Raw genomic sequence first — 26,412 nt, 5'->3', positions numbered from 1 at the left:
ACTTTAATTAATTTTTGAACAAATTATCGAGCGTTAAAAAATTTTTTTCGTTGTAATTCTTGTACACTTTTCTACATATCTTAGTTATTTCAAGCTTTATATTTGTAGTTTCTGTGCAGCAAAATAAAATGCATCGTTAAGGTGAACATCCAAAACAGCTGCTATTGCGATTTTTTAAAATTGAGACGTATCAATTTGACATTAAATGTTTTGGTTTATTTTAAAAATAAACTAAGTGTTACAAAAAGAAGCAAAACATAAACTTTGATACTTATATTAAAATCAAAATTTGAAAAAGATATGAAATATTTTATATACAGGTCTTTTTTATTGATATGATAAATCTAATGGAATGTTCATTAAGTTGTCATATGAAACTAAATATTTTAGAAGTAACAAAAAAGTAATATAAAATCAATACAATCAGAGATTATGATGAGTTCTCTGCAGTCAAAGGATCCCCTCTACTCTTTTAAAACAAATAGAACAAGAAAAATTCTGCAGTGAAAAAGATGGCAGAATTCCAAAATTGGAGTTAAATTATTCAATTTGTAAAGAACCTTCAATGAACAAAAAATTTGGTTGTAATTATTATGAAACTGTCTTTTTTTCTTATGTTTTCTCCGAATATGTATTCAATGAAAGGAACTAGCTTGAACATGGTTTGATAATTTCACATAAAATTTAATTATAAATTTAATTAAAAGAGTAAATGATTTAGTGGATTAAGCTGGTTTTACTTCTGGGCTAATAGATTATACTTCAGAACCATATATAATGATTTTATTTCAATTGTATAGTTCATTTCCACTTTGGAAAAAAATGAAGATAATATCAGTTTCTTCACTTCTTACCATTTCAATTATAATTTTGAAACTAGTGCACATTCAGCTTATTTCTGAAGTCGAATAAAGGACACCAAAAATCAGGCAAGATAGAAACAGCAATACACTCATTGATTTTTAAGCTCTGAATCTTAAAATGAACAATAGTGGAGTTGGACCTATATTCAGTTATAACCTTCATGTTATATATGTGATTGACACTGTTTGAAATGCCGTCACTCTAATGAATGCCGAATAATTTAAAACTAGTCTTCCCCCAACTCAATTCTGGTGCCAATCAGAGGTCATCAAAAATCAGACAACATAGGAAAAGCAATACACAGTTGATCCATTATTCAATTAAGGCCTTCATTTTATATATGTTACTAATATTGTATGAAATGCCGTCACTCTAATGAATGCCGAATAGAAAAAGCAATACACGCATTGTACTTTTAAGCTCTGTATTTCAAAATGAACAATAGTGGAGTTGAACCACTATTCAATTAAGACCTTCATGTTATATATGTTACTGACACTGTTTGAAATGCAATCACTCTAATGAATGCCGATTAATTTATAACTAGTCTACCCCCAAGTCATTTCTGGTGGCAAACAGAGGACATCAAAAATCAGGCCAAGTAGAAAAAGCAATACACTCATCGTTCTATTAAGTTCTGTATCTCAAAATGAACAATGGTGGAGTTGGACCACTATTCAGTTAAGATCTTCATGTTATATACATTACTGACACTGTATGAAAAGACATCACTCAAAGAATTTTACATAGAATGCCTGGTGTGTTTATGCAAAGTATGAAGTATGAGAATTATTATAATATATCGCTCCTGGGCTGCAATAGCGGTACAACTCAAAAAATAAGGTTTTGAGATAAGTGGGTTTAAAGTTTTCATTGCTAAGCAAAATGCATAAGAAATTTCATCTTTTCGTTTGTCTTTCTATGGAAGGCTTAAGCAATTTGTGAAATACATGAAAATATTGACTGCCGATTATGACATGATAAACTGATAAATAGTTTATGATTAGAAATGTGTTTTTCCAACATTATACGACATAGATTACTGAAAAGTCGCAATACAACATGACAATATGTATTAAATTGATTGCATGATAATGTTTAAGCGTTTCTTGATGTAGAATGTTTTAATTATGCATAAGAATGTGGAGAACCAGAATAGCATCAGGTGCGTGATCGGTCCCGAAAGTAGTAGTCATTTCATACTTTGACGGACGATATTTGACATTCTATAGAATGAATCGGTATTCTATAGAATCCCGGATGACATAAATTGACGGTAAAAAACACAACAATAAACTTGTATTCAATTACAACGGTAGAAATTACATTCGGTAGCTCTCACAAATTTTAAACGTTTCGACTTTGAATACTATGTGAGGATGAATTCATGATAATACGAACTTAATTTTTTTCAACTTCAGTGTCTAAGTAATGAGAACCTTATACAATTTTATTTATTTTTAAATGAAAAAGAAACTTCTGTGCTTTTCCGATGCTCGTGCATATAAGGCCAGAAAATTCTCCCAAAATAATATAAATGAACTTTTTATCAAGCAATTTGTAAGCATACGAAACATATTGTTAGAAATGGTAATTTAATCTTTGCTTTTCTAAAAAGTAATCTAGTTTTGAAGTTTTAAAAAAAAGTTTGAAGTATTCTTTTACTCCCCAAATAAAAGAACAATTTATTTTTTGAGTGAGCTTCACTATGACATTTTAAAGCTTCCTTAAGTTTTTTTTATTTTTTTAGATTTCAGAGAATAAATTTTTTTTAGTTTCTTTTTATACAAAGAAGTTTCATGGAATGTTTTCAGTTCTTTTGAAACTCGATTTATTTTTTGTTACTCTTTCGAAATCGTTTGTTAATTTATTTATGAACTTAAAGAAACTTTCATTGGTTATATATTGTAAAGATTCGCAGATTATATTTTTTTTTTGGTGATATTTTATTTGTATAATCGATGTTAGAAATTTTATTATCGGACATTTCTTAAAGTATTGTTTTAATATAAAGAAAATATTTCCCGAATATTATTGTATTTAGTAAAAATGGTCCTTTAATAAGAATGTTGGATGCATTCTGTTTGAAAAATACTGGAAGATAAGCATTAAACTCTCTCTGAAAAAACATCCTAGAATGATGTGTTTCTTATTTTTTGCGTAGCTTAATCTAAAGCTAGCAATAAATTAAAATATTTAATAAAAACTTCATAAAATCTTGTTGATAAGATCTCTGTTCGATTTATTACCACCATTTTTTTATTTATTTAATTTTATTAATTCGTAATTAGATTTAAGTTTTAAGTGTGTATTGAAAATTTCAACATCCTTCCATAGATGTATGGAGATGTATTTTTTTTTCTTTTTCTGTTATAAAAAGTGCCGTAAAATTCGGGCAAGGTATGAATTTCGTTCCATCCATGCATTGAAATGCTGCCAACGAAATAAAAAAGAGACAGTGGCACAGCTGATAATTCAGGGCTATTAAAAATGGCTTTCGGAGTTACTGTTAAATCTTTCCTTGGGAGCGAAATTTGCAATTTGTTGATCAGATCATACGATATAACACCAGGGGAATTTTTTTTTAAAGTTTAAGGTTTACGCTAACAACTCCATAACCTTTCAAGCCTTGAAGAAGAAAATTGCGCACTGTATAACCAAAACTGCTCTACATGTTAGAGTTTGTTATTCTGTAAGTCAAGCAGAGCTGTTGTGATTGTGACAAATGACTGAATCCATTTGTCCGAGTCACCAATTAAGAAGTGGAAACTCTTTATGATTAAAGAAATGAAGGAAGTATTGTGGTGACCTCGCAATACTGGACTGGAACCCCGTTCGGCCTGTTATGAGTTGTGGACAGCCGAACCATTTAAGATAAAGTATATATCTAGCTTCAAAGATCAAAAAAATTTTTATTTTTCAAAGTTATAGAAATTATTGTTAAAAGCACTTATATAGTATTTTCTCTTTCGGTTTTCCTTAGATATTTTACCGATTGGGATAGTTGGTAACCTCTTGAAAGAGAATTTTTAATAAAAATATTTTTTTATACTGTTTTCATTATTCTGTACCTATTTTATGTCAAAATAAGGGGAAAATATTATATTTTGCGTTTTAATAATTTATAGTCATGAAAGCATAATTTATAGTTATGAAGCAATTTATAGTTATGCAGCATGAACACCAGTACCTTTTAGCTGTTTTATCGCTAGTTTTTGAAAATATTTTTGAAAATTATCCTACATAGTTACATTTGCAAAAGAAGAAAAATAATAATTTTTACGCCTTTTAAATTGTTGTAAAGTAAATATTTAACAATGAAGAAACAGGGAGTAGGGAAGAGGGGGGGGGAGTGTAGACATGGAGATAGAGTGAATATTTTGAATAACTTTCTTTATTTATGAGTTAAATTTTTTCTGGGGTATATCGTGGATTGATAACATTTATGTACACCTTTACGTACAGTTGCATAATCAGATTGTGGATAATTATTATAAATTTGTAAAATAAAGTTATCAAGGTGCAAAAGTAATTTTTAAATTTTCACTTACTCTTTCATTAACACATTTTATTTTTAGAATTTTAACAAAATATGAAAATATAATGTAAATCATACGGTTCTTAATAATAAATTTTGCTGCTTATAATTCCAATTAACCAGCATTAGGTGTAAACAAACACGTCTTCTTGGGGCTATGTAGATGTATGGTGGTATAGCTAGTGTGGACGTATCTACATTGACAAGTGACACATTAACACAGTGCTTTCCGAACTTTTTGTACCTGCGCCCCCCTCTTTGGAAAAAAAAATTTTTGTGCCCCCCTTAATTTTTCTAACAATCCAATTTCATAAACACTCATCTGATATTGTAATTTATTTAATGGGCTACAAAATAATATACAATATTATGTATAAAAATACATAAAAAATAATTATCTATTTTAAGAAATAATAATATAATGTAATAAAAACAAATCTTACAAAAGTACAAAAAATAGAATTCAACATTAATACAACATTATAAAAATTTAATGTGAAGGGTGAGCTTGTTTTTCAGCACAAATTTTGTCAAACCGTGGTATCATTGAAGATATCGCGGTTCTCAGTTCCTTTTCAATCTTTAAGCAAGATCGATACTTTGTCTTTAAGACAGCTACTGCAGAAAACCCAGTTTCACATAAGTAAGATGTTACAAAGGGCAATAAAATTTCTAAAGCTTTATTTGTTAAAGTAGGAAACTCGTCCTTTACTCGTAACCAAAACGTGACAATATTATTTTCGTGTTGAAACATCTGCTTTAATGTGCTGTCACTAGATAAGTCAATTATCATTTCCTGCTCTGCTGTCGTAAGGCCAAAATCATCATATTTTTCAATCACAAACGGGTTTCTAATCCATTCATATTTGGACATGTCAAGATCTTTAAAGTAAAACGAGAATTGCTCCCTTAAACTGGTCAAGTGTTTATTAATAAGAACTTTACTTTCTTCTATTTCATCTGCAAGACAGGTAATTTTAAAAGTGGGAAACATGTCAAAGTTATTATTTTTCAAACTTATTATCCACAGTTCCAATTTTCTCATAAATGCAGTAACCTTGTCTTTCTGGACAAAAGCATGAATTTGAGGCCCTTGCATTGATTTATTTAAAGTACTGAGTCTTTGAAAAATATCCACTAAATACGCAAGTTTTACAAGGAATTTCGTGTCATAAAACAAGTTTGCTTCATCTCTATTATTATCAGTAAGGAATATGGCGATCTCTTCTTTTAGCTCAAACACCCTTTGAAGTACTTTGGAACGAGAAAGCCAACGTGCCTCACAATAATATAGAAGTGATGTATATTCTGAACCCATGTCATTACACAATTTTGCGAAAAGCCTTCCTCTTAATGGGCTATTTTTGATAAAATTTACAACTCTTATAATAACTTGAAATACTGTTAGTAAATCTTCACCCATATCTCTTGAAACAAGTGATTGTCTATGAATCATGCAATGCGTCCAACTTGCCCGAGGAGCCACCTTTCGAACTAGTGCCTGTAGACCAGCGTTTTTTCCTGCCATAGATGGAGCTCCATCTGTGCATAGTCCAACACAGTTCTCCCACAGAATGTTATATTCATTGAAAAATTTATCAATCATATTAAAAACTTCACTTGCTGTAGTATTGCCTTCAATAGGTTTACAGAATAACATGTCTTCTCTAACATCAGTTTCCACAACATATCTTACATATGTAATCAAGTGTGCATCCTTAAGAACATCTGTAGCCTCATCTACTTGCAACGCGAAAGAAGATAGTTTTACTTTTTCTATTAATTGATCGCAAAGATCTTCAGATATATCGGATATTCGTCTTCCCACCGTATTATCTGCAAGTGGAATGATTTTAAGTTGATCAGCATATGATTCACCTAGCATCGTAGCTACCATGTCAATAGCTGCAGGTAGCACTAAAGTTTCTCCTATTACATGGGGTTTTTTGCATTTAGCAATTCTATAAGAAACCTTATAAGACGCAAGCAATGCTTTTTGTGTAACAGACATGGTCTTTGAAAACATTTCTTTTTGTTTATTTAAATTCTCCAATTTTCTTTGGAAAAATTCTATTGTCTTGCCAACGTGATCTGCATGTACGTTTTCGAGATGCCGTTTTAATTTATTTGGTTTCATGCTGTCTGAGGCCAAAGTATTCAGACACAGCAAACACATTGGTCGTTCTTGGCCATTAATGACTTTACATGTAAATCCAAATGATAAGTACATTGGATCATATTTTCTACATTTAGGTTTACTATTTTGCGAAGATGTTCCGCTATTTTCGTTACCTCTTCTTTTGCCGTCTGCTTCTGCTTCATTCAATTTTCTTTTCAACCCAGTTACGTATTTATCCATCTAAAAGGGTTATTATTTTAGGGTTATTATTAAGGGTTATAAAAATTAAGGGTTATTATTAAGGGTTATAAAAATACTTTATAACAGTTTTGAAATTTACCTCAATATTAATTTAGAAGTGTACCAAAGCGAGTTTGTAGACAATCTGCGTGGAAACGGTCGAGTTTAACCAACGTTTCTTAACGAAATGCCGCGTGTCTGCTCTCGTCTGGGCGCACGCATCCAGGTGTAGTCGTGTTGTCCGAGTTTGAAAAACCCCGCAGTCGCGCGCAATTGATGATAGTTCCACACCAGATGTAATGAGCGCTAACGTCGTCGAATTAACGACGGCCTTGGCTCATAAGCCTTGTCGGGGCCTGCTGCCTGCTTCTGTTGACTGAAGTTTGGCGAGAGTAACCCCGAGAATACCCGGGATGATACGAGTGCTTGTCTAGTGTTTCCTCGCGCTCGGCTCCAAACGGGAAAGCAAGATGTTTTCGTTCCAGCAAGAGTATGGATGGATTTTTTAGCATTTATACCCGAGAAATTCGCGGCGAGGATTGTGGATTACGTATAACCGTTTTTCTGATTAATTTTTTTGACACCTATTCGACTTTTTTGGTTTGTATTCGAAAATGATATTTTGGAATCAGCTGCGTGCCCCCCCCCCTGCAACAGTCTCGCGCCCCCTAGGGGGGCGCGCCCCACAGTTTGGAGCACACTGCATTAACAAGTAAAAATTCAGCACGAAACTTTTATATTCATTCGTTGTTTAAAGATTTTAAGAAATTTTAAAAAAGGCGCTTTATCAAGTTTATTAAAAGAATGGAATACAATATTGATAAATTAGAGAATAATTTTTACCATACATTAAGCTAAAACAAAGTATTAGCGAGCGGTGACGTCTTCTCTTTTGAGAGATGTTCTCATCGATTCAATGAGCAAAATATTAATAAGTTATGCACTGCATGTGTTGTTCTATTCGCACCATTTTATCATTGACTTGAAATTACGGTTATTGGATTTGATTCGACACAAAATTGATTCTGTGTTTTTGAATAAACCATATTAAATAATGATTTTCAAAAGGACTGATTTGCTAACAAAATGTCTGAAAATGTATAGTGAAATTCTCTTTCTATTATAAATTAGTATTTTAATTAAAATATGACAATACTTATTCTCCAATAAGGCTTAGATTGAAAATATTTTTCATTTGGGCTTCAGATATATACTTCGAAGTTGTAATAAGCAAATATTTAACAAGTTATTAAGTTTGTCCACCATAGCCTCATAGCTTTTTTTTTATAACCGTCGTTGAACAGCCGACCCAATTTTATGGGTTTACGACTACTTACGTTCAACTCCGTAGCCTTGTAATTTTGAACCAATCCAGAAGACAAGGAAACTTCTGGATCAGCACCCCCAGAGATATTGATTTGTTGTGGGAACATGGAGGACTTTGAGACTCGAAAGATTTAACGTGCATCAGTCACCATTTACTACACGGGGAGTCTTCGGCCGGCGAGGATCGAACCCACGACCACTTGGATATGGGCCCAGCGCCCTACCGACCAGGCTTAGCCTCATAGCTTGCCCACATTAGCCTTATGTAGTAGGGCTATAAACTAAACTAAACTCAGCGGCCTCGACAGCCCATAGAGGGCCAAGTCCTACTGTGCCCATCTCAGTGTTCTTGACCTTGGGCTCTGGGGTGCAGGAGCATATGTTCCGGTCAGATGGTCAGCCTGACACGGAACCCTCCGGTGTTTAGTCCCCAAGCATGCATTTATCGACCCACTGAAGGGATGAAAGGCTGAGTCTACCTTGCCCGGCCCGAGGATCGAACCAGAGACCTGTGGCACAACAGCGCGAAGCGCTACCGCTCAGCCACCGGGCGTCGTAGTGGGGTTATAGTGTGGACAAAAACAAACTTTTTTTTAAATAAAAAAAATATTACGGAAAAACTAAACAGCTTTGTTTTTCTAGATATAATACAGAATGCAGGCAATCGTTCAAATTATTCTTTAAAAAAAGACTGTGTTAAAAAAAACACCGTGTTAAAATTATATTAATTATAATTTTTGTCAAATTTGTACAAAATGTCCACAGTAACCCCCAAACAGTAAGAGTTCCCCTATAAATAATACTTGTCTCACTATATGTTTTTTTTTCTTCCTGAAAGCAGTCTTACGTGAGTACGTAAGCAATATTCATTTTCATAAGTCATGAAATCTGAAAAATATTGTTGAATGTATTAAGAATTGATCAAAAATTGCAACAACAGCTTTCAGATTGAAAGTAGAGAGACCAGCAAGTTTCCTTTTTCCACAGTTGGATGACAACGAAATAATGTTAGTTATTCGATCTTCTATTTTCTTTTATTGCTCGCCAGTGTAATAAAATAACAAAAATGGCGAGTGCAACTCGTAAAACTTTTACAACTTTGAACTGACCTTATCCCTATCTGAAACTTTTCTTAGATACGTTATCTTACAAAGTTTGAAAAAAATAAATAAATAAATAAAATAAGGAAAGAACAACGGTGCATCAAATTCTCTGTTTCTCTTTCTTTCTTTTTTTTTTTGATTCTATATCTTCTAAACTGAATTCCTGTGAAATGGGAAATTTTTCATCGCTATAAACGTGCATAAGAAAATATAAAATGGAACACAAGAAGCATTGTGTACTTTTTTTATTTAAAAAGTTCCCTTTAATAAGGAGTATCAATTGTTTTTAGCAGTTTCATAGAAATTTATTATCTTTGTTTAAAATTATCCATATCCATGACATCGCAATACGCAGTTACAGATAAAGCGCATGAATGAATAATATTTAAATACGTCTTCCCAACTCATTTCCCGAAGTATAAAAAACAAAATAAACTTAAAAAACAAAATAAATTCTGATTCGAAGAATATGGTCCCAAACTCATTGGCAAAATGACGCAAATAATATTTGCAATTCAAATATCTACCGGCGAAAAAAGTTTTCTTAAAGATGGGAAGTGTATAAAAACAATTGCAGACAATTTTTTTTCCTTCATTGATGGTACCATGTATCAAATGGTGATTACCCATATTTTAACGAAAATAGATAAAACGGCATCTGTTTTATTTTTTATTTCCTTAAAAAAGACTTTAAAATACAATATTCATGTAACCGGTTTCTTGTCAAATTGTTCTAATTCATTTCTATATCAAGCATTAGTCGTAAAAACAGCAAAAAATATTATTTTTCTTGCACGTTTTCCAAATCTAAAAATTTTCGTGTAAAGTCATGATCTCAGCATTAGAATAACATAGTGCCAATTTCGAACAAATTAATTAATTAGATTCCCCCCAAGTACGTGGGGCTATGATCGTTTTTAAATGAATACTTTGATTAAGGTACGATATACAACACAATTCTGTTGTGCGCACTTTTATTATTCTGTTCTGCACGCACAAATTAACTAATAAGATACCCCCTCCCTCCAAGTACGTGGGGCAATGATCGTTATTAAATGATTACTCTTATTGAGATAACTTTACCATGATACCATGTAAATTTACCATGATACCTTACAGCATGACATAAAAACCATTTATTTGGTTAAATTTGCTTTTAAGTTTTGTATTTATAACTATATGTGTAATGAAAGGTATAATAAATGTGTGGTAATAAGAATTATAATTTTAAAAATCGAAATGTCCGTTAAACCGTTACCATATGAACGGATAAAATACGAAATAGTTTGAATGGAGCATATTTTAGTTCTTAATACCAGAATTATGGCTTATTTTACCAAATTGTTATTACCATACAATACGGTTCTTTGACCAGAATTTTTTTCTCCGCGTAAGTAATATTTTGTTTATAATGTTTCAGTATGTCAATTTTATCATATTTTACCTTTTCAGACAATAACAAAAATGAATCAAATGAACTGTTTCAACTATTTTATTATTTTAACATTATACCAATACATTAGTGCTAATAGTACTTCACTTACATCTCCCTGCATTATGGACATTGGGCAACAGTCTGGGAAGTAATGCCTGAGCATGATTTAAAGACACACCATGACAATTTTGTCTTCTGTAGAGGGGGTAGCTCTTCCTCTTTGGCTGCTCGATGAGCTACGCATGAAATCTTGCACCATACTGTAGAAAAGTTTAAAGAAGAAATTTTATTAATTAACAAATGTTAATTAAAGAAAAATTAACGAAAACCGATACCGCACACTCTCTTGTCCCTTCTCTGACAGATGAAAATAGTCACCTACCCACTTACTGGCCTCTGCCAGTGATATTTGACTTCAGTGATACACTGTATCAATTTACTGGGTAAATCAATAGGTAAGAATCCATACAAAAAAACAGCAACATACGTTTAAATGAACTGTTTACTTTTATATTTTTAGTACCTTAAAATTAAATCCCTTTGACAACGTTCTTTGCTTACATTGTTTAGCCTATATGTTACCAGTGGTAGGTAGTTTTGTGGTCCTCAGGTGCAAAAAACTAAAGACGCATATTAATTAGACATAGACAATGCTATATTCTACTTGCGAATAAAATCTTTCATTTTTTATAACCTTTAATATTTCATTTATTATTTCTTTCTCCCTTATTTATTAGGGGAGAGGGGGGCACACGTGAACAAATTTTTTCATTTCTTCATTTTTCAAAAAATATCATCAATTTCTCACAGTAAAGAAGTCCATGTGCTTAAATAGTCTTTTCCTTGTCTAATGAAATTTTTTGAGATTTTTTTAATAAAATATTTCTTTACTTCATGATATTTTAGAAAAAAGACTTCAATTGTTCACATGTGCCCCTGTAGGGGGGGCACATGTGAACATGCCTGGGGTACATATGAACAAGATTAAAAACACAAAACAATCATCATATTTAAAAGAAAAAAATATTTAATATAACAAATATAGAAACACATTATACTAAAGGGGTTGTAGCTTACTACGTGAATTTATTGGGTTTATTTGTTTATGTGAGTTTATTGGGTTAATTTCGTCAATTGGGTTTTTCGCAACTTCATGTTCCTCAGGAGTTGTAATGGGCCTTTTTCTTTCCTCTCTGATACTCTTTCATGCTTTTTTTTCATTTTTCTATCTTTTCATCTGTAGTTTAGCAATTCTATCTTTCTCAGGTGTATCAGTTAATATGCGTGATTTTTCCTTTTCGCGTTTTCGTTTCTTTAAGTTACTTACTTGGGCTGTTGGAAATGGTGGGATTGATTCTGGTATAAGACAAGTACTGATGGCACTACTGTTAAGATCATTGTCAACATTTTCTGCCAGTCCATTAGTAAATTTTTAATTTACCCTTATTATTACTTATCTGCCCCAGATGTTTTGTTCACAAGTGCCCCATCATCTTTCTTAAACCTAACTTGAAAAATAAAGAATTTTTAATCAGGTAAAAAAAAAATAATACTTGTCATAAATTTGCCTGAATGTTCATATAATGGTCTGCAATAGTTAATTTTAGCTTATTAGTTCATTTATACTATGTTTTCACTTGAAGAAGCGAGTGATAAAAGTATATACAACATCAGCTGATATAAAGAAATTGTCAGAATAGAACAACAAAATGGCTCTTTGTTCTGAAAGTTTGGTAGAGAGGTAGGACTGGAACTGTCATCTATTGACAATTTTTCAAGATTTTTCATTTCAAATCATATTGGTAAAACATACCATGTTCACATGTGCCCCCTGTTTACAAGTGCCCCCCTCTTCCCTATATATTTATTTATTATATACTTATTTATTATATATTTACTTATTACTTATTCATTTTATAATTGTTTAAACCCTTTTTGTTATACTCTTAAGTCCTCGAGAAATCCATTTTAATTACGTTTCGTTTAATTTGTGTTCTATCTTGCGTTCCAAAAGTGTTTACATTCCGCTTAAATCACTTTTTTTTGTTCCATTAATTAAACCTTTTCGAAAAGGTGTCTATTTTGTTGCTGTATTATTTATCAGGTGTACGACACGTCTCTTTTCCAGAGTATAGTTTTGTATCTGTCGGGTACAAAAGGTGCAAGACCCCTGCTCTAAGGCCTCGACAAGTATATTCGAATTGCGTTTACAACAATGATGAAAGTTAACAATTTTCCATTGCATTCTGGAAATATTTTTATCAATGATTAAAAAAAAATTCAATTGTGGAATGAAAAAAAAATGCCTAACTTTTATTTTGATACAATCTAAAAAAGAATCTCAAGAAACACGTATATAAAAGGATATACGCCAGAAAACACCAAAATAGAAAAAGAAAATACAGTTCACAAAGTGTTAGATCAAGAGAAAATACAAGGATACGAGTTAAAACCAAGATATCCCTCTGAGCAATTCTTTTTCTTAAAATTTATCCCCCTTCCTTATCCGGAATTTCTATCTAGATTTGCTGTCCCCCTACATTCTAGATTACTATTTTCGGGGTACATTTTCTGTCGGTATAGCTCATGCGAATCTAAAAAATTTCATTCTGGGACTTCGGCGAAATCCTTTTTCTTAACCAAGTTATGTATACTATTCCGGGAAAACAGATCAAACAGTTGCAATAAGTCTCTGTCTGGGAACTTTTCCTGATTTTTTCCCTAAGGTTTATTTTGATTATACACACTTGTGAGAAAAAATCAGGGAAAGAAAACTTTTTAACTTCTTTTTTTATTATTTTACCTGAAAGCTACACATGACGAAAATTTAACGATACGATGATCATGTGAAGAAAATACACCATCTTGTTGAAGAAAACAGCTAAACTTTGGAATAGAAACGTGCTTTTATCGACCTATTCTCAAATTTAGGATTAGACACGTTCTCACTATTATATTCATTGAGGCAAATAGCCGCAATAGTTTAGTCTAATCGGGGATTTAATATAATAAATTCGTGACCATTTACCGTCTTACTTCTAGAATTGTTATAATTGCGATTAAATCAGTGAAGCGCTGGAAAATGATACACACTTTGCTTTTACTCTACACAGTTAGAATTTTCATTCTAAAATTACTGTAAAATAACCGACAGCGGTCTATCCATTCAATTAACAGTAAATTTTACTAAAAAAAACATATTTACCTTTATGGTTTTTAAACCATTTTCAACTATTACGGTTAAAAAACTTTGAGTAAAAAAACTGCACGTTTTTTAACCATTTACAAAAAGCATGCTTCCAAAACCGTAAAAAAGAAATTTAAATAGACATTGGAGCTAATTTTTTGTCAGGTAAGGAGCATTGGAGTTAGGTAGTGGTTGAGTTATGTTTTGCCAAACGGACAGTGGAATGCGGTTTAATTAATTTATCTGATAATTTCACCTGTCTTATGGAATGGGCAATACTAGACTTTTTTGTGTAAAGCAACTGTATGGTGCTGCCATCTATGTGTAAATGAGACTATAGTACTCTAATAGTACAGAGACATAAATTGCGGAGCGCAGGGAGCAGAGAACTCTTCATGCGTTGAAGGGATTGGAGGAAATATTATGGTGTCAACGTTGGGTCTCGAACCCCCGTTCATGAATTGGTCATGAGATAAACAGATTAGACCCCTCGGCTATTATGTGTACCCGGCTGCCAGGAACTAAGTGATTTCATTAGTTAACAATCCTAATTAGTACGATAAAATTCGGGATTTTTAACCTTATTACGTGAATGCAGTTAATAAATCGTCTTCCTCTTAGTTATAAGTTCGAATACCATCTTATTTAAGCTTATTCGATTGTTTTGTTTGAATATGGTGAAATAACTGTTAAATAACTGTTATTTAACTATTTACTCCGAGAAATTTTTAACAGTGAAAATAAACAGAAAAAAATAAATGGAAAAAATAGTTTAAGTTTTTTTTTGTTTTTTTTGTTGAAAAATACAACGCGTGAAACATGCTTTTTCTTATTCTTCATTTTTTTCACATTTAAATCACTTTTCTCATTGATCTGTTATTTACAATACTACTATGTATTAAAAATTAAAATTCAATTGAAAAATGTGTATTGAAAGCGTTTTGAGCTGTACAACATGGGATATTCAGTACAACGGTTAGAAACTTGTGGAGAAGGAAAAAGCATCTCGCACGGATAGAGAAACCATGGCAAACCATGATCGGAGACGTCAAAGTACGCCGCTACCTTAAAAATTGGCTGTTCATGCGCACTCGAACTGGTATTTTTATTCATCTAAACTATTTTAATTTTATGTTGATTTTACATTTTCAATAATTTTATTATATTTTATCAACGTCGTTAAATAGCCAATCCAATTTTGAGTTTACGACTACTAATGTTCAACTTCGTATCATCGTTATTTTGAACTCAATCCAGAAGACAAGGGAACTCCTGGGTCAAGTAGAGGGAGAAATTTGCATTCGTAGAGGACTTCTTGATGGAACTAACCCTCAATTGCGTTACATGGAGATTAAAAACACGAAAACTTCGCACAGTTAGCCCGATGGCAGGAGGACTCTAAACCCATGATCTGTCTACCCCTTATATATTTTACGTTAGCACTGTTGTTGGTGCATGCCGGGTACGGGATTCGTATCGACTAGCCTTCGTATTTTTTAAAGTCATTTGTAATTAATTCAAGGCTGCAGCCTCTAAGATATAAAAAATTGATTCATGAAATTATTTTTTTTAAAGGCAATCCATGTAAAAACATTTAGAAAATATTATCTAGCCATGGGTAGTAACATAAAGGTCCAGAGATTTTCAACTCAGCAACTCAACTTTTTGAACAAATCAAGATCTCTAAATTTTTCCGTTTGAATATGACGTTTGATTAAATTAAGGATATTCTCTCAACCAATTCCTTTTCATAATTACTGGTTAAATAGAGGGAGTCATCCAAAATGCTTGGCTTTTGCATACTTTCATGACTAGATAAATCTGTGCCAAATCGTGGGATTTGTGGGACCAGTTGTTGCACTTCTTTACAAAATTTGTAGCTAGCTATAGAAAATTTCCATTTTAATTTATATACAAACCTGCTACCACATTTTTCATAAAGACCTCTTTGGCATTAGTGCAAAATAAGAGTTCATCACGCAAAAACTAGAGTAATTTTTCAAAAAAAGAAGAAAATTTTTTTAAACATTGCTATCACAGTTTTTTCTAAAATGTTGTGATAATAAAAATAATCAAAGCTAGATACCCTGAAAAGTTAGTGTTGAAACGGTACGAACGTTTCATTATTTATTTATTCATTCTAATAACTGTAGCAAGTGTAATTTCAAAATAAATTCAATAAAACGAATACAACTATTAATAAAAAGTATATTTTAAATAAATAGTATCAATATAAATATACTTGATGTCATATAAAATTGTATATATAACTGTATTTTATAACATTAATTCTAATATGAACAGTTATTGTAATTAAATGGTATTTATTAATAATGTAACGGAAAAAAATTTCCTCAAAAAATAGAAATATTTTAATTTACTGTTTTTTTTCAGTAAATAGCAGAAGAAATAAATACTTCCAGAATTATCTACAAGTTATTTTTAACACTTTATAAATATATTTTTTTTTACAAGCTTACTGATTGTTACAAATGCTGCAGTAGGGGGATTGAGTTCTATCTAGCTGAACGATCCACCCCAAGAAAGTTTTCCAAAACTGCAATTTTTTTCAAGTCGCATTTACATCTGTAAGAATTCTGCGACTGTCAATCAAGGAGGAAATTCAATCAAAAGGAAAACACAATCAGTTAGACTTCAGCGGAAACCAAAGAGTTCTTTTTTCTTTTTTTTCTTTCTTCCTCCGGGATTGAACAAATCATAAATTCACCTGTCCACTGACACCACGGCTACGGTCGCAGTTTAAACCCTTTCTTCTGTCCCGAGGAGGTTAACGGGAAAGTTTAAAATACAGTTCTTTTCTTAGAATGAAAAATAAAGGCGAAAATAGAAAGAAAAAAAAATGGCGGAATCTCATTTTAAGAAATAAATAAAAAAGAATTTTTGCCTCTCCTCCTGAAAATTGGGTAAAAAATATTTACAAGATAGAAAAAAAAAAGTCAAACAACTCGACTGAATTTCAAAATGAAAAATGAAGCCTGTCTCAGCTTATCATGCGTTCCAAAGGCGATTTGAGAAAAGGTAGTTTATATCTGTCTAGGAAATTGTGAAATAAAGGAGTATACATGTTGTAGTCTGTACTAATCAATTTATTTAGATGCATATTGCATTTTATTCCAAGTTCAAAATTTTATTACTAGAGAGCAACAATTTATTTCTCATCCCAAATATATGAATTCGCAACTTCTTATACTGTATTTTTCACTGTGAAAGTGGTTTAAATCTATAGTTTCCTATTTGCATGATGCATTGTTGCTTACAAATCTCAGAAGTTTCACAGACAAGTCTAGTTTACAGCTGAGTACATTGCAAAGAAAAGAAATGAAATTACGGTTGAAAGTACCGACTCGAGTGCCGGTACTTTTTACGTAAAATTCATTTTTACCGGAACATGTTACGGAGCAAAAAATCAGATATTCTGCAATTTTTACGATAATAATAAACGTAAAATCATTTGATCGCTATAACTAAATAAATATAACTGTACAAATTACGGTACAATATTTTACGGCAAAATGAATTTTACGGATGATGTACACCCAAAATGCCGGTACTCTTTACCGCAATTTGACTCTGAATTTTTTTCATTGTGTTTTATTATTTTATGCATAAATGGAAAGAAAAAATTTAATCTTATATCTAAATATTTGTTAGACTCCCAACTATTCCCTTTTTTCCGAAGTATACTGTAAAAAATTCCAGATCAAATTACGGTAAATATTACCGGCACTCCGATACTTTTTACAGTAATGTTGCGGAACAAAAAAAAATCTGTCGTAATTTTTACAGCAATAATAACTGCAAAGTGACTGAATCACTGTAATTAAATAAAATATTACTTTAAAAATCATGGTGTAATATTTTTTGACAAAAATGGATTTCATGGTAAAATTAATTTTACAGATGATGCACTTAAGGTGACTGTAATTTATACCACAACTTGATTCGGAATTTTTTATTGTGTAGCTTTCGTACATGGTAATAGTTTTGGCACATATGTAAAAAATTGCGATTGTTACTGTTAAGAATCAAGATTATGCTGTACACAATAAAATGAATAGAAATTATATAATAAGTGCTAATACAGCATTGCTAAAACGAGGGATTTATAAGAAAGTAATTGAAGGAGTGATTTGGACTGAGTTTCAAATTGAAGTAATTTGTAAGAGGACTATAAAATATGTCAGCGGTATTTGTAGTATCGTACTCAGTTATCTAAAAATAATTACAAAATAGTAATATTATTTGCACTAATTTTTGAAAATTGCGTACTATTCTATTAGATCAGATCACTTAATTAAAAATGCACCTTTTTTTATTCGATAAACGCAGGTAGCAATGAATTAAATATAAGAATTTTTGAGCCATCTTTGATTTAAAATCCAAATTTCTATGCTTATGACCTACTATCATGATGATGTACTTTTGTAATTCTATACTAAAGATCTTTTTTAAGTAAGTAAATAACTTAATAGCGATAATGCTTTATACTATGTGGGAAATTCTAAATCTTTAACTTGTTTCTTATACATTATTTAATATAATAGTTCTTTTAAATTTAATATAAAATAGTTTTTAATAGACATTGATTTTAAAAATATTAATTTATCTAAAGGAATTAGATCTATTTCTTATTGAAAAATATGCATGCAAAGTTTGTCTATAGAGACAGAGAGCAATAACTCTGCTTGAAATTTACACTATTTAACGAAGTAATGATTTTACCAGCAAGTTATTTTAATAAATTAATTTATTTTATAAACAGTAACTGTTTCTAGAAATCAAAGTTAGAGAACGAAAATAAGAAACAAACAAAACAATTGTGATTTATTCGCGTTTTATTTGCTTTATTTTCATTATGTTAATCAAAGTACTCTTCTCATTCAAAATATGCTTTTTTAATAAACAATTTCATAAAATTAAAAAAACACTTGAGCTGTTTTAAAATTAATATACCATTTTTTTCTTTTTAAAATATTTATTCGAATAATTATGAAATTCTTGGTTAAAATATTGGAATATATTGAAAATACTTCGAAACTTTCCTCTTAAATCTTATTATTAAAAAAAATAGATTAAGCAAAACAAAAAAGAAATTTTATAACCTTAGGGTTAAAATGACACAATATTTAAACTCCAAATATTTTTTTAAGGTTTAGAAAGAGAATGGGGGAAAGTTTTATGATAAAGATTTACTTTATTTTATGTTGGAAAAACTATTAAAACATACATCCTTCAGGCAAGTAGTTAAGCCTTAAAATAAGCACCATTGCACAAAGTTTCGTTTTTTTTTTAATCCTTAATCTTATGCAGAATTAGTTTCGTAGAACTCGAAAAAGCAATTAGAGTATTATTATATACACATTATGAATTCCAATTTTATAAAGTTGATTGATTTTACTCTTACTCAAAACTTTTAGAGAAGGTTTGGATCGAAAAGTCTTGTTTTGTCTTTCTCTAAATAAAATTTTATACTGACTGATTAAACTTTGAAATTCTCCAAAGAGTAAAAGAAAAAAAACAAAATGCGCAAATAATTTCAAAGCAATAAAGTCATCGCTAAAATAACAAATTTCTAATATGAAAAGTAAACTTTTTTTTTACTCTGTTTAAACTTTCATCAGAACTGCTTTAATTTTTTGAACTGAGTTTAGATATTTTTAAAGTCTGCACATATGACAAGCCTAAATGGCGAAATTATTCATCATCAAATTAATTTCAAAATGATTTAAGGTCATTAAATTAGAAAAAAATAAAAATTAACTTCCTCAATTCAGCTTTTTTATGCATTTGACAAATTCTTCCTTTTTACTATTAAAAGCGACGGAGCTTTGATTTCATATCGAAGCTAAATTCTTGTCGTATGTAAACAGTTATAGCTGAAGTAGCAAATTTTTATAGAGAGCAATTAAATTTTAACTAGTTAACTTTTATCAGTACTGTACAAACTATGTTACAGATGCAAAAAACGAATTTTGCTACTTAATTATCTTCGAATTGATATTCAAATTCTTTAAAAAATTATTTAAATTTAAAAAATTAAAAAAATACAAATCAACTTCATGAATTAAGCTCTTTTATACTCCTAATAAATTCCTCTTTTATATTATTAAACTGACGATGCATTGATTACACATCGAACGTTAAATTCTGGAACTGCATTTATAGCCTAAAGCTCTAGCAGTCAAAGCACAATTCCATGAACTGATTTATAAATCAATACCGCATGCTGGCGGCTCGGGTTAATTTGTAGTGAACAAGTCATTTGACTGAGCTGGATTCGCTAATGGTTAAGTAATAGGGTTGAACCTTTACCTTCCCCGCTTTTAATTCCGGAAGATGAGATATTACCTTGAAATATTAATTTTTTTTCGTACTGAAATGCGAGCAATTTAATACAGCGAATGAGAATATTAGCGAAACAAGATGTTTTCTCTCTAGTGTAAAGAAATTAATTATTGCCCGTTTCCGAGCTTTGGAGGATTTTTTTTAATTAAAAAAACCCAAGATTGTAAATGATGCAGTTAATTAGTTTATATTTATATTGAATGAAAGTTGGATATATTATTTTAACGCCAAGTTTTGAAAGGGAAACAAGATTAAAAGGAAGTAATTTGTTTCTGAAGAGGATTTATGGATGTTTTATTAATTTCTTGATGGAATTATTGAATTATTTTATAAAATAAAGTTGAAAATTTTAAATTTGAGTTTACATTTTATGAGCAATTGTCCTATAAAGTATTTAAGTCAATAATTTCAGATTATTTGATTTTATAAGTAAGTAAGTATTTTTTTTTTCTTTTTCAGAATAATTTTTTAATTTTTACTATTGTCATTTAGTTTCACTATCATGGAAAACACGTATTAAAAAATTATAACATTTTTTGAAAGTTCATATTGTTTCCTAAAAGGAAAATGAATATGGTATAAAGTATGTTAAGATTGTTATCATTATTCTGTGTAGAATCGTTGAGATAGCATTTAGTAGAATTTATATCACATTGCAATATTTTAAGAAACTTCCGAGAAAATTTGTTAGAGTTTTTAATTATGTTTTTGAATTAAGCAAAAAAGCTAAAAGTTAGCTAAAATATAAAATTTAGCTAAATTTAGATCTAAGTTATTGAAGCTATAAGTATAAATTTCGCAAATTTCTTTCAAGTACTTTTTTAAACACTAATTTAAACTATTGAATTAATGGTCTCTTAAATAATTGTTAGATTATCATTACTTAATTAAATAAGAAAGTTCTGATGGTAATTAATAAACAAACAAACAAGCAAAAAAACAAGCTTCAACCAAAGCACTATCATACATTAATTAAACAATAGGCCGGGAATAGCTTGGTTAGTAGGGCATTGGGCCCATGTCCAACAGGTCGTGAGTTCAATCCCCGCCGACAGAAAACTCCTCGTGTAGTAAATAGTGACTGGTGCTCGTTAAATCTGTCGGGTCACAGAATCCTCCATGTTCCCATCACAAATCAATATCATTAGGGTTACTGAATTGGAGATTGATCGTTCTCTGGTTCAAGTCGAAATTACGATCTGTGAATGAATGAATGGGTACACACTATAAGCGGGTTGTGACCTGTGTGTGTGTGGCTGAAATTGGATTATTGTCCATAGATGGCGCCACTGAAAGATAAGAAACACACCCTCTACTTTAAATTCGCTTGGTTTCACCTAGAAGGCGTACCGATATTGTGGCAAGTGGCATTAGAAACAACAATTAAACAATTTTTATACATCAAATTTTTCGAAGCTTTCTTTCGCACGGATTGAAATCAATCTCCACTTTTTGTAATAAAGATTTAATATTTCTATTGTTCTACATTTAATCTTCAAGACGTTTCTACCTAAACAGCGATTGTTCTACATTTCAAACAGTCGATTGGTATCAAATAACTATAATTGCTTACTTACTGAACTCTATTTTCCCTTGTAAAGCAGTTATCACGCTCTCTTTATTTCATCGACTACTCTTTTGTTTAGAGTTTGGAAGCCCCTCTTATTACGATGAAGTCTTAACCGAAACCATTTTTTAATTTTCAACATGACGTAATAAACAATTTAGCAATTTGCACGCTACAAAAATTGTTTCCTGCAGATTTTTATCATTGAAATTTCTTTTGAGTTTTTAATTATTTCTCGGTAATTTACTTTTTCCTAGCTTTGTTTCAAGTTTTCTATTTCAAAGCAGCAATAAGTATTCGTTTTTGTTATTAATAGCGCTATAATTTTTTAGAGTATTAGTTTATTTCACTTCGTAAAAGTGATATTTCTCAATCAAAGGGATATATTCTTATTCTCAATATGACCCCCACAGGAAAAAAAAATTTATAATTTGAATTGTTCAAAAACTCTCTTGCCAAATTTTGTTGCTAAAATATTTACTGATATTTTGTATCGGAGTATGACGGAAACGAAAACAAAATGGAAATGGCACTGATTAGAGATCATCAGTTAATTTGTTTAACAGTAAGATATTGTACTAAAATGACGCAACAAAATGGTTTTTGGAATGGTTTAATATGGTGCAGATCCTTCCTTCTTCATGGCAATGGCAACTGCTCAACTGATTTTTATGCTCTTTAGGAGGATTTTGAGAATAAAACAGGAGATTTCTCGGATGATTATGATGAGCTGTTAGTGCTTTGATACTCATGCCAGGCATGCTCAATGGGTTTTTTGGTGGCATGTGTTGGTAGTAGAGCTCAACGGGCTTATGTCTTGAGATCCGGCTGTCTTCTCCATCCTTCGCTTAAAGGTATTTTTTTAGTAACCCTGGCCTGTGTGAAAAAAATTACCAAATCATATTGAAGCACTTCTTTCATGGCCCTACCTTTTAACAACCATGGTAGGAATGCCAGTAATTTTGACCCCATTCAGACGGTGTGGGCAATATGACTGTGTTGGTATCTATTTTTTCGAACCTCCACACCGAAACCATCTGTCATCTACAACAGTTTAGTTGGTACCTTGCTTGTGTATACACGTCCGCTGTGCAGTCAGCTGCCAGGATCAAACTCACGACACCCAACTCTCGATTAGCGAAGTGAATGGCGTCATTTCCGATTGCACCACTGGAGTGCATGCACTGTGTAAAATTGTGTTGTTTTTACAAAAATGAAAAAGAGACAAACAGTGATTCTGAATATTCTTATGTAATGCCCTAAGATCTCAGAGTGTCCACTTAAGAGCATAAATGAACTTTTCAAAAATCTTTCCCTTATGTTGATGTCGCTGGTCCTGTATTGCTTTTCCCTGCAGCGCATATTTGTATAACATTCTGTAATTTAATGAACGGTAGCTGAGACAGGTGTAGTATATTTTTAATGACCGAGTACGCATACAGCAAAATATTTCAGACTATTTAAAAACAGCTATTTAGTAAACAGTTTATTACTAGTCTCGATGTTTTATCCCTTACCTATTTTTATGCTATTTGAATTTCTATCTCTCCTTGTAAGCATGCAGGCAATATTTACTATTTACTAGCATTCAGTCAAGGTTGTACAAAACAAAGTTAAACGTTAAAAACAAAAGGTCTAAGCAGGAGGGCAATATTGTGTCAAAAACAAAGTGCACAAAATACCATGTCGCGTAACATAACATCAAAGCAGGTAACGGGTTAAGTTAGTTTGCTAAAGCCTTTATTCAAAAACTCTTTCATATTTCTCTCTCTTAATTCAATACATTATACTATTTTGAGGTAGCTATCTTATACAAAATACGAAGATATGCTGAAATAATTTCGCCCCTCAAATTTTTTTTTAAAAGTTTTCATTATCTCTAACTTCTCGTCACTTTTACGACGGGACTTTCCGAAGGGAGGAGTAGATTGAGAGTCGGAGTGCTAAAAAAATACCTTAAAAAAACCTCATCTCAACATTTTGAAGATTACTGAATCATCTTTTATGTAAAGACATAAATTTCCAATTTTGGCGACTCAATTTGTAAGTTTTCACGAAGTTGGCTCTCGCTGACTCTTCGCATCTCAAGATTAATGGTAGTTATTCTTTGATTTTTTTCCCTACGTTATGAGGTCTCCAAGGGAAAATAGAATGGAGAAAATCGAGTTTTTAGATTAAAGATAGAAACTTTCTTCCCTATCAGCTGCAAAACACGTCGGCAATAAAAAAAAAGTATAGCTGGTTTTCTGAAATCTGGGTACAGAAATGCTTCTTGCCGAGCTCACAAAAATCTTACAAATATGTATTTTTATATTATTTGGCGACTTGTAAACAGTTTATTTTTGTGGAATGAACGTAAAACAGGCTTGATACGGTCTAGTGAAAATTGAAAAATTTTCGACACTTTTTGATAAATCAAAATAATTTAACGATTTCGTATTAACCAACGAATGTTTGCAGCCTCAGATATATATTCCTCCTGGGTGTAAAAACTGACTATCTGAATTTTAAAAATTGAAACCAGTGGAATTTGGATCAACAACATGAAATATGCGTCATTATAATTTATTTCATTCCAGAAATTTAGAACTACTCTTCAAACAATTTACAATTTGATCATGTTGATTTAAAATATAATATAAAGTTTTTGAATAGTTGAATAGTATATTCAGAAAATTATGAAGTAAATAAAGGGACTATTTCTAATAATTTAGCAGTTGGTATAAATTGTCTTTGAAATTCATGTTTAACCCCTTTCCGGCACAGTGAAGTCGAGAATACCTATGGAAAAAAATATCACAAAGCACTAAAAATATAAAACTGCTTCTAAACGTCCACCGTTTTTTAACAACCACTGTTTTTTTTAAAAAAAAGAAACAGATAGAACTGAAGTATATGTCTTTATCTAGAATTTTTCAATATTCAGTCACAGTATGATGGATTTCTAAAATTTTCAATCCAAATTTGTGCTGGAAATGGTTCACAGAAGCCAACTTGCTCTTGACAGTGGATGAATATTTTCGAGTCGTAGTCTTTCAACACGTTGGGGTCACCGGCACTGAGTTTGTTCGCAGCGCCACAGGGGTCACCGATTATTCGAAACACATAATTCGTGTAAATGTTTAATTTTTTTATATTATTATCGTTACTAAAATGTTTTGAAGAAATGAATGCAATATAGAACACACAGAAATAGTTTAATTTATATACACAGAGATGCCAACTTGCTCCAGACAGCGAATAACTTTTTTCAAGTGGTAGCTTATTAATTGTAATTCTTGGCTTAATAAATTCAATTTGGAAGATTTTTATGCACCACTTTTTCTAAGCAATTCGTAAGCTTATACTATTCACCACTTGTTTAAGACCTGTCATGCTAAACCTTTTAAAAACCAGCAAAATCTGTATATATTTGCAAATTTAGTTTGTAGTTATTTACCGTTTGGCCAGACGGGCAAGCCATGTAAAATTAGCGTGGCATTCAACGAGTTAATGAAGATTTTCAGTTTAGTAAATTCAAATTATAGGGTTTTTATTCGCCACTACTTCTAATTAACTCAAAGGCTTATATAATATACCACTTTATTACCGTTAAGCTGAGGTATTATACATTTTACTATTATGCCTGTTGAGGCTTTTAAAAAGTTACCAAAATTATGAAATTTTAGCTTGCAGTTGTCTACAGTTCTTTACAAATATTTTGTCGTGCCCAGAGCAGTTGGCATCTCTGATGGTAAAGTCAAATTGACTTTATTTCATTTAACAATTTTAATTGTTACGGCCAAATAAAATTTAAAAGTGGTAGAGAAATTTAGAGGGATTGAAATAGTTAAACAAGTTTGCATTAACCAAAACTTATTTGCTAATTAACAGAAATATAACTAAATTTTAATAATGATGAACTAAACTCCTCTCTCCAAACTTCCACACCATAACCAACTAGAAGACTTCCAGCCGCGACAAATTTAACGAGCGAGTATACACGCCGGTTGTATTCTCAGTCCCTAGGATCGAACTCAATGCCTCCAGATTTCCAACCAGTGTTGAGAGTGATGCATTAACCGACTACACCGACGCTCTTTGAATTATGCTAGTTCTCATAGTAGGGTAATCATTCTACTATATTCAACGCACTGTGAGTACTCCTATGCGTATAAAAAGCAATAAAGTTTAAATATACACTTTCATTAGATTGCTTAGAATAATGTGCATTACTCATGCAATTGATAGAAAAGTTTGAATAATAATGATGAATAGAAATATGAATTCTATTTTATTTCACGATATTTTGAAGTTAATTGATGAATATTATTGATCATTCCATAAACTATCGGGTTGAGTGAATAATTGTTTAATGACTACTAAGGTGCTTCTATTAGCTCAAGAAACTGAAAACTTTAAATATAAATACATAACCTGATAAGAATTTACTATGAACATATAATTCTAAAGCTGTTAAAAAGCATGAAATGATGTTATTGATATTTCGGTCGTCATCATACATGGCAATACGTTTACTTTCGTTTCTTCTTACGAAAGTTGAAGAGTAAAAAGTACGTACTTTTATTTGTACTTCGCTTCTTATTAAATTTAGTAATTTTACTTGTTTTTCCGATACATTTTTGGGAAAAAGTAAAAGTATTTGTAACGAGAATGTCGGTTGGTAC

The 26,412-nt window shown here is 31.2% G+C and overlaps 2 protein-coding genes across 2 annotated transcripts in view; one reads left to right on the top strand and one right to left on the bottom strand.

Moving 5' to 3' along the window:
• The window catches only part of LOC107454041 (voltage-gated potassium channel subunit beta-2), a 282,884-nt gene that overhangs the window by 25,324 nt on the left and 231,148 nt on the right, over positions 1-26,412 (top strand). The window lies entirely within an intron of this gene.
• On the bottom strand, positions 4,893-6,761 carry LOC122270117 (SCAN domain-containing protein 3-like). The gene has a single exon (XM_043046343.2). It carries the CDS (start codon positions 6,759-6,761, stop codon positions 4,893-4,895), a length of 1,869 nt encoding a protein of 622 aa, XP_042902277.2.

This window comes from Parasteatoda tepidariorum, chromosome 9 (assembly GCF_043381705.1).
Source record: "Parasteatoda tepidariorum isolate YZ-2023 chromosome 9, CAS_Ptep_4.0, whole genome shotgun sequence".
Taxonomy (NCBI): Eukaryota; Metazoa; Arthropoda; class Arachnida; order Araneae; family Theridiidae; genus Parasteatoda; species Parasteatoda tepidariorum.
This window is presented reverse-complemented; position numbering and strand designations above follow the sequence as displayed.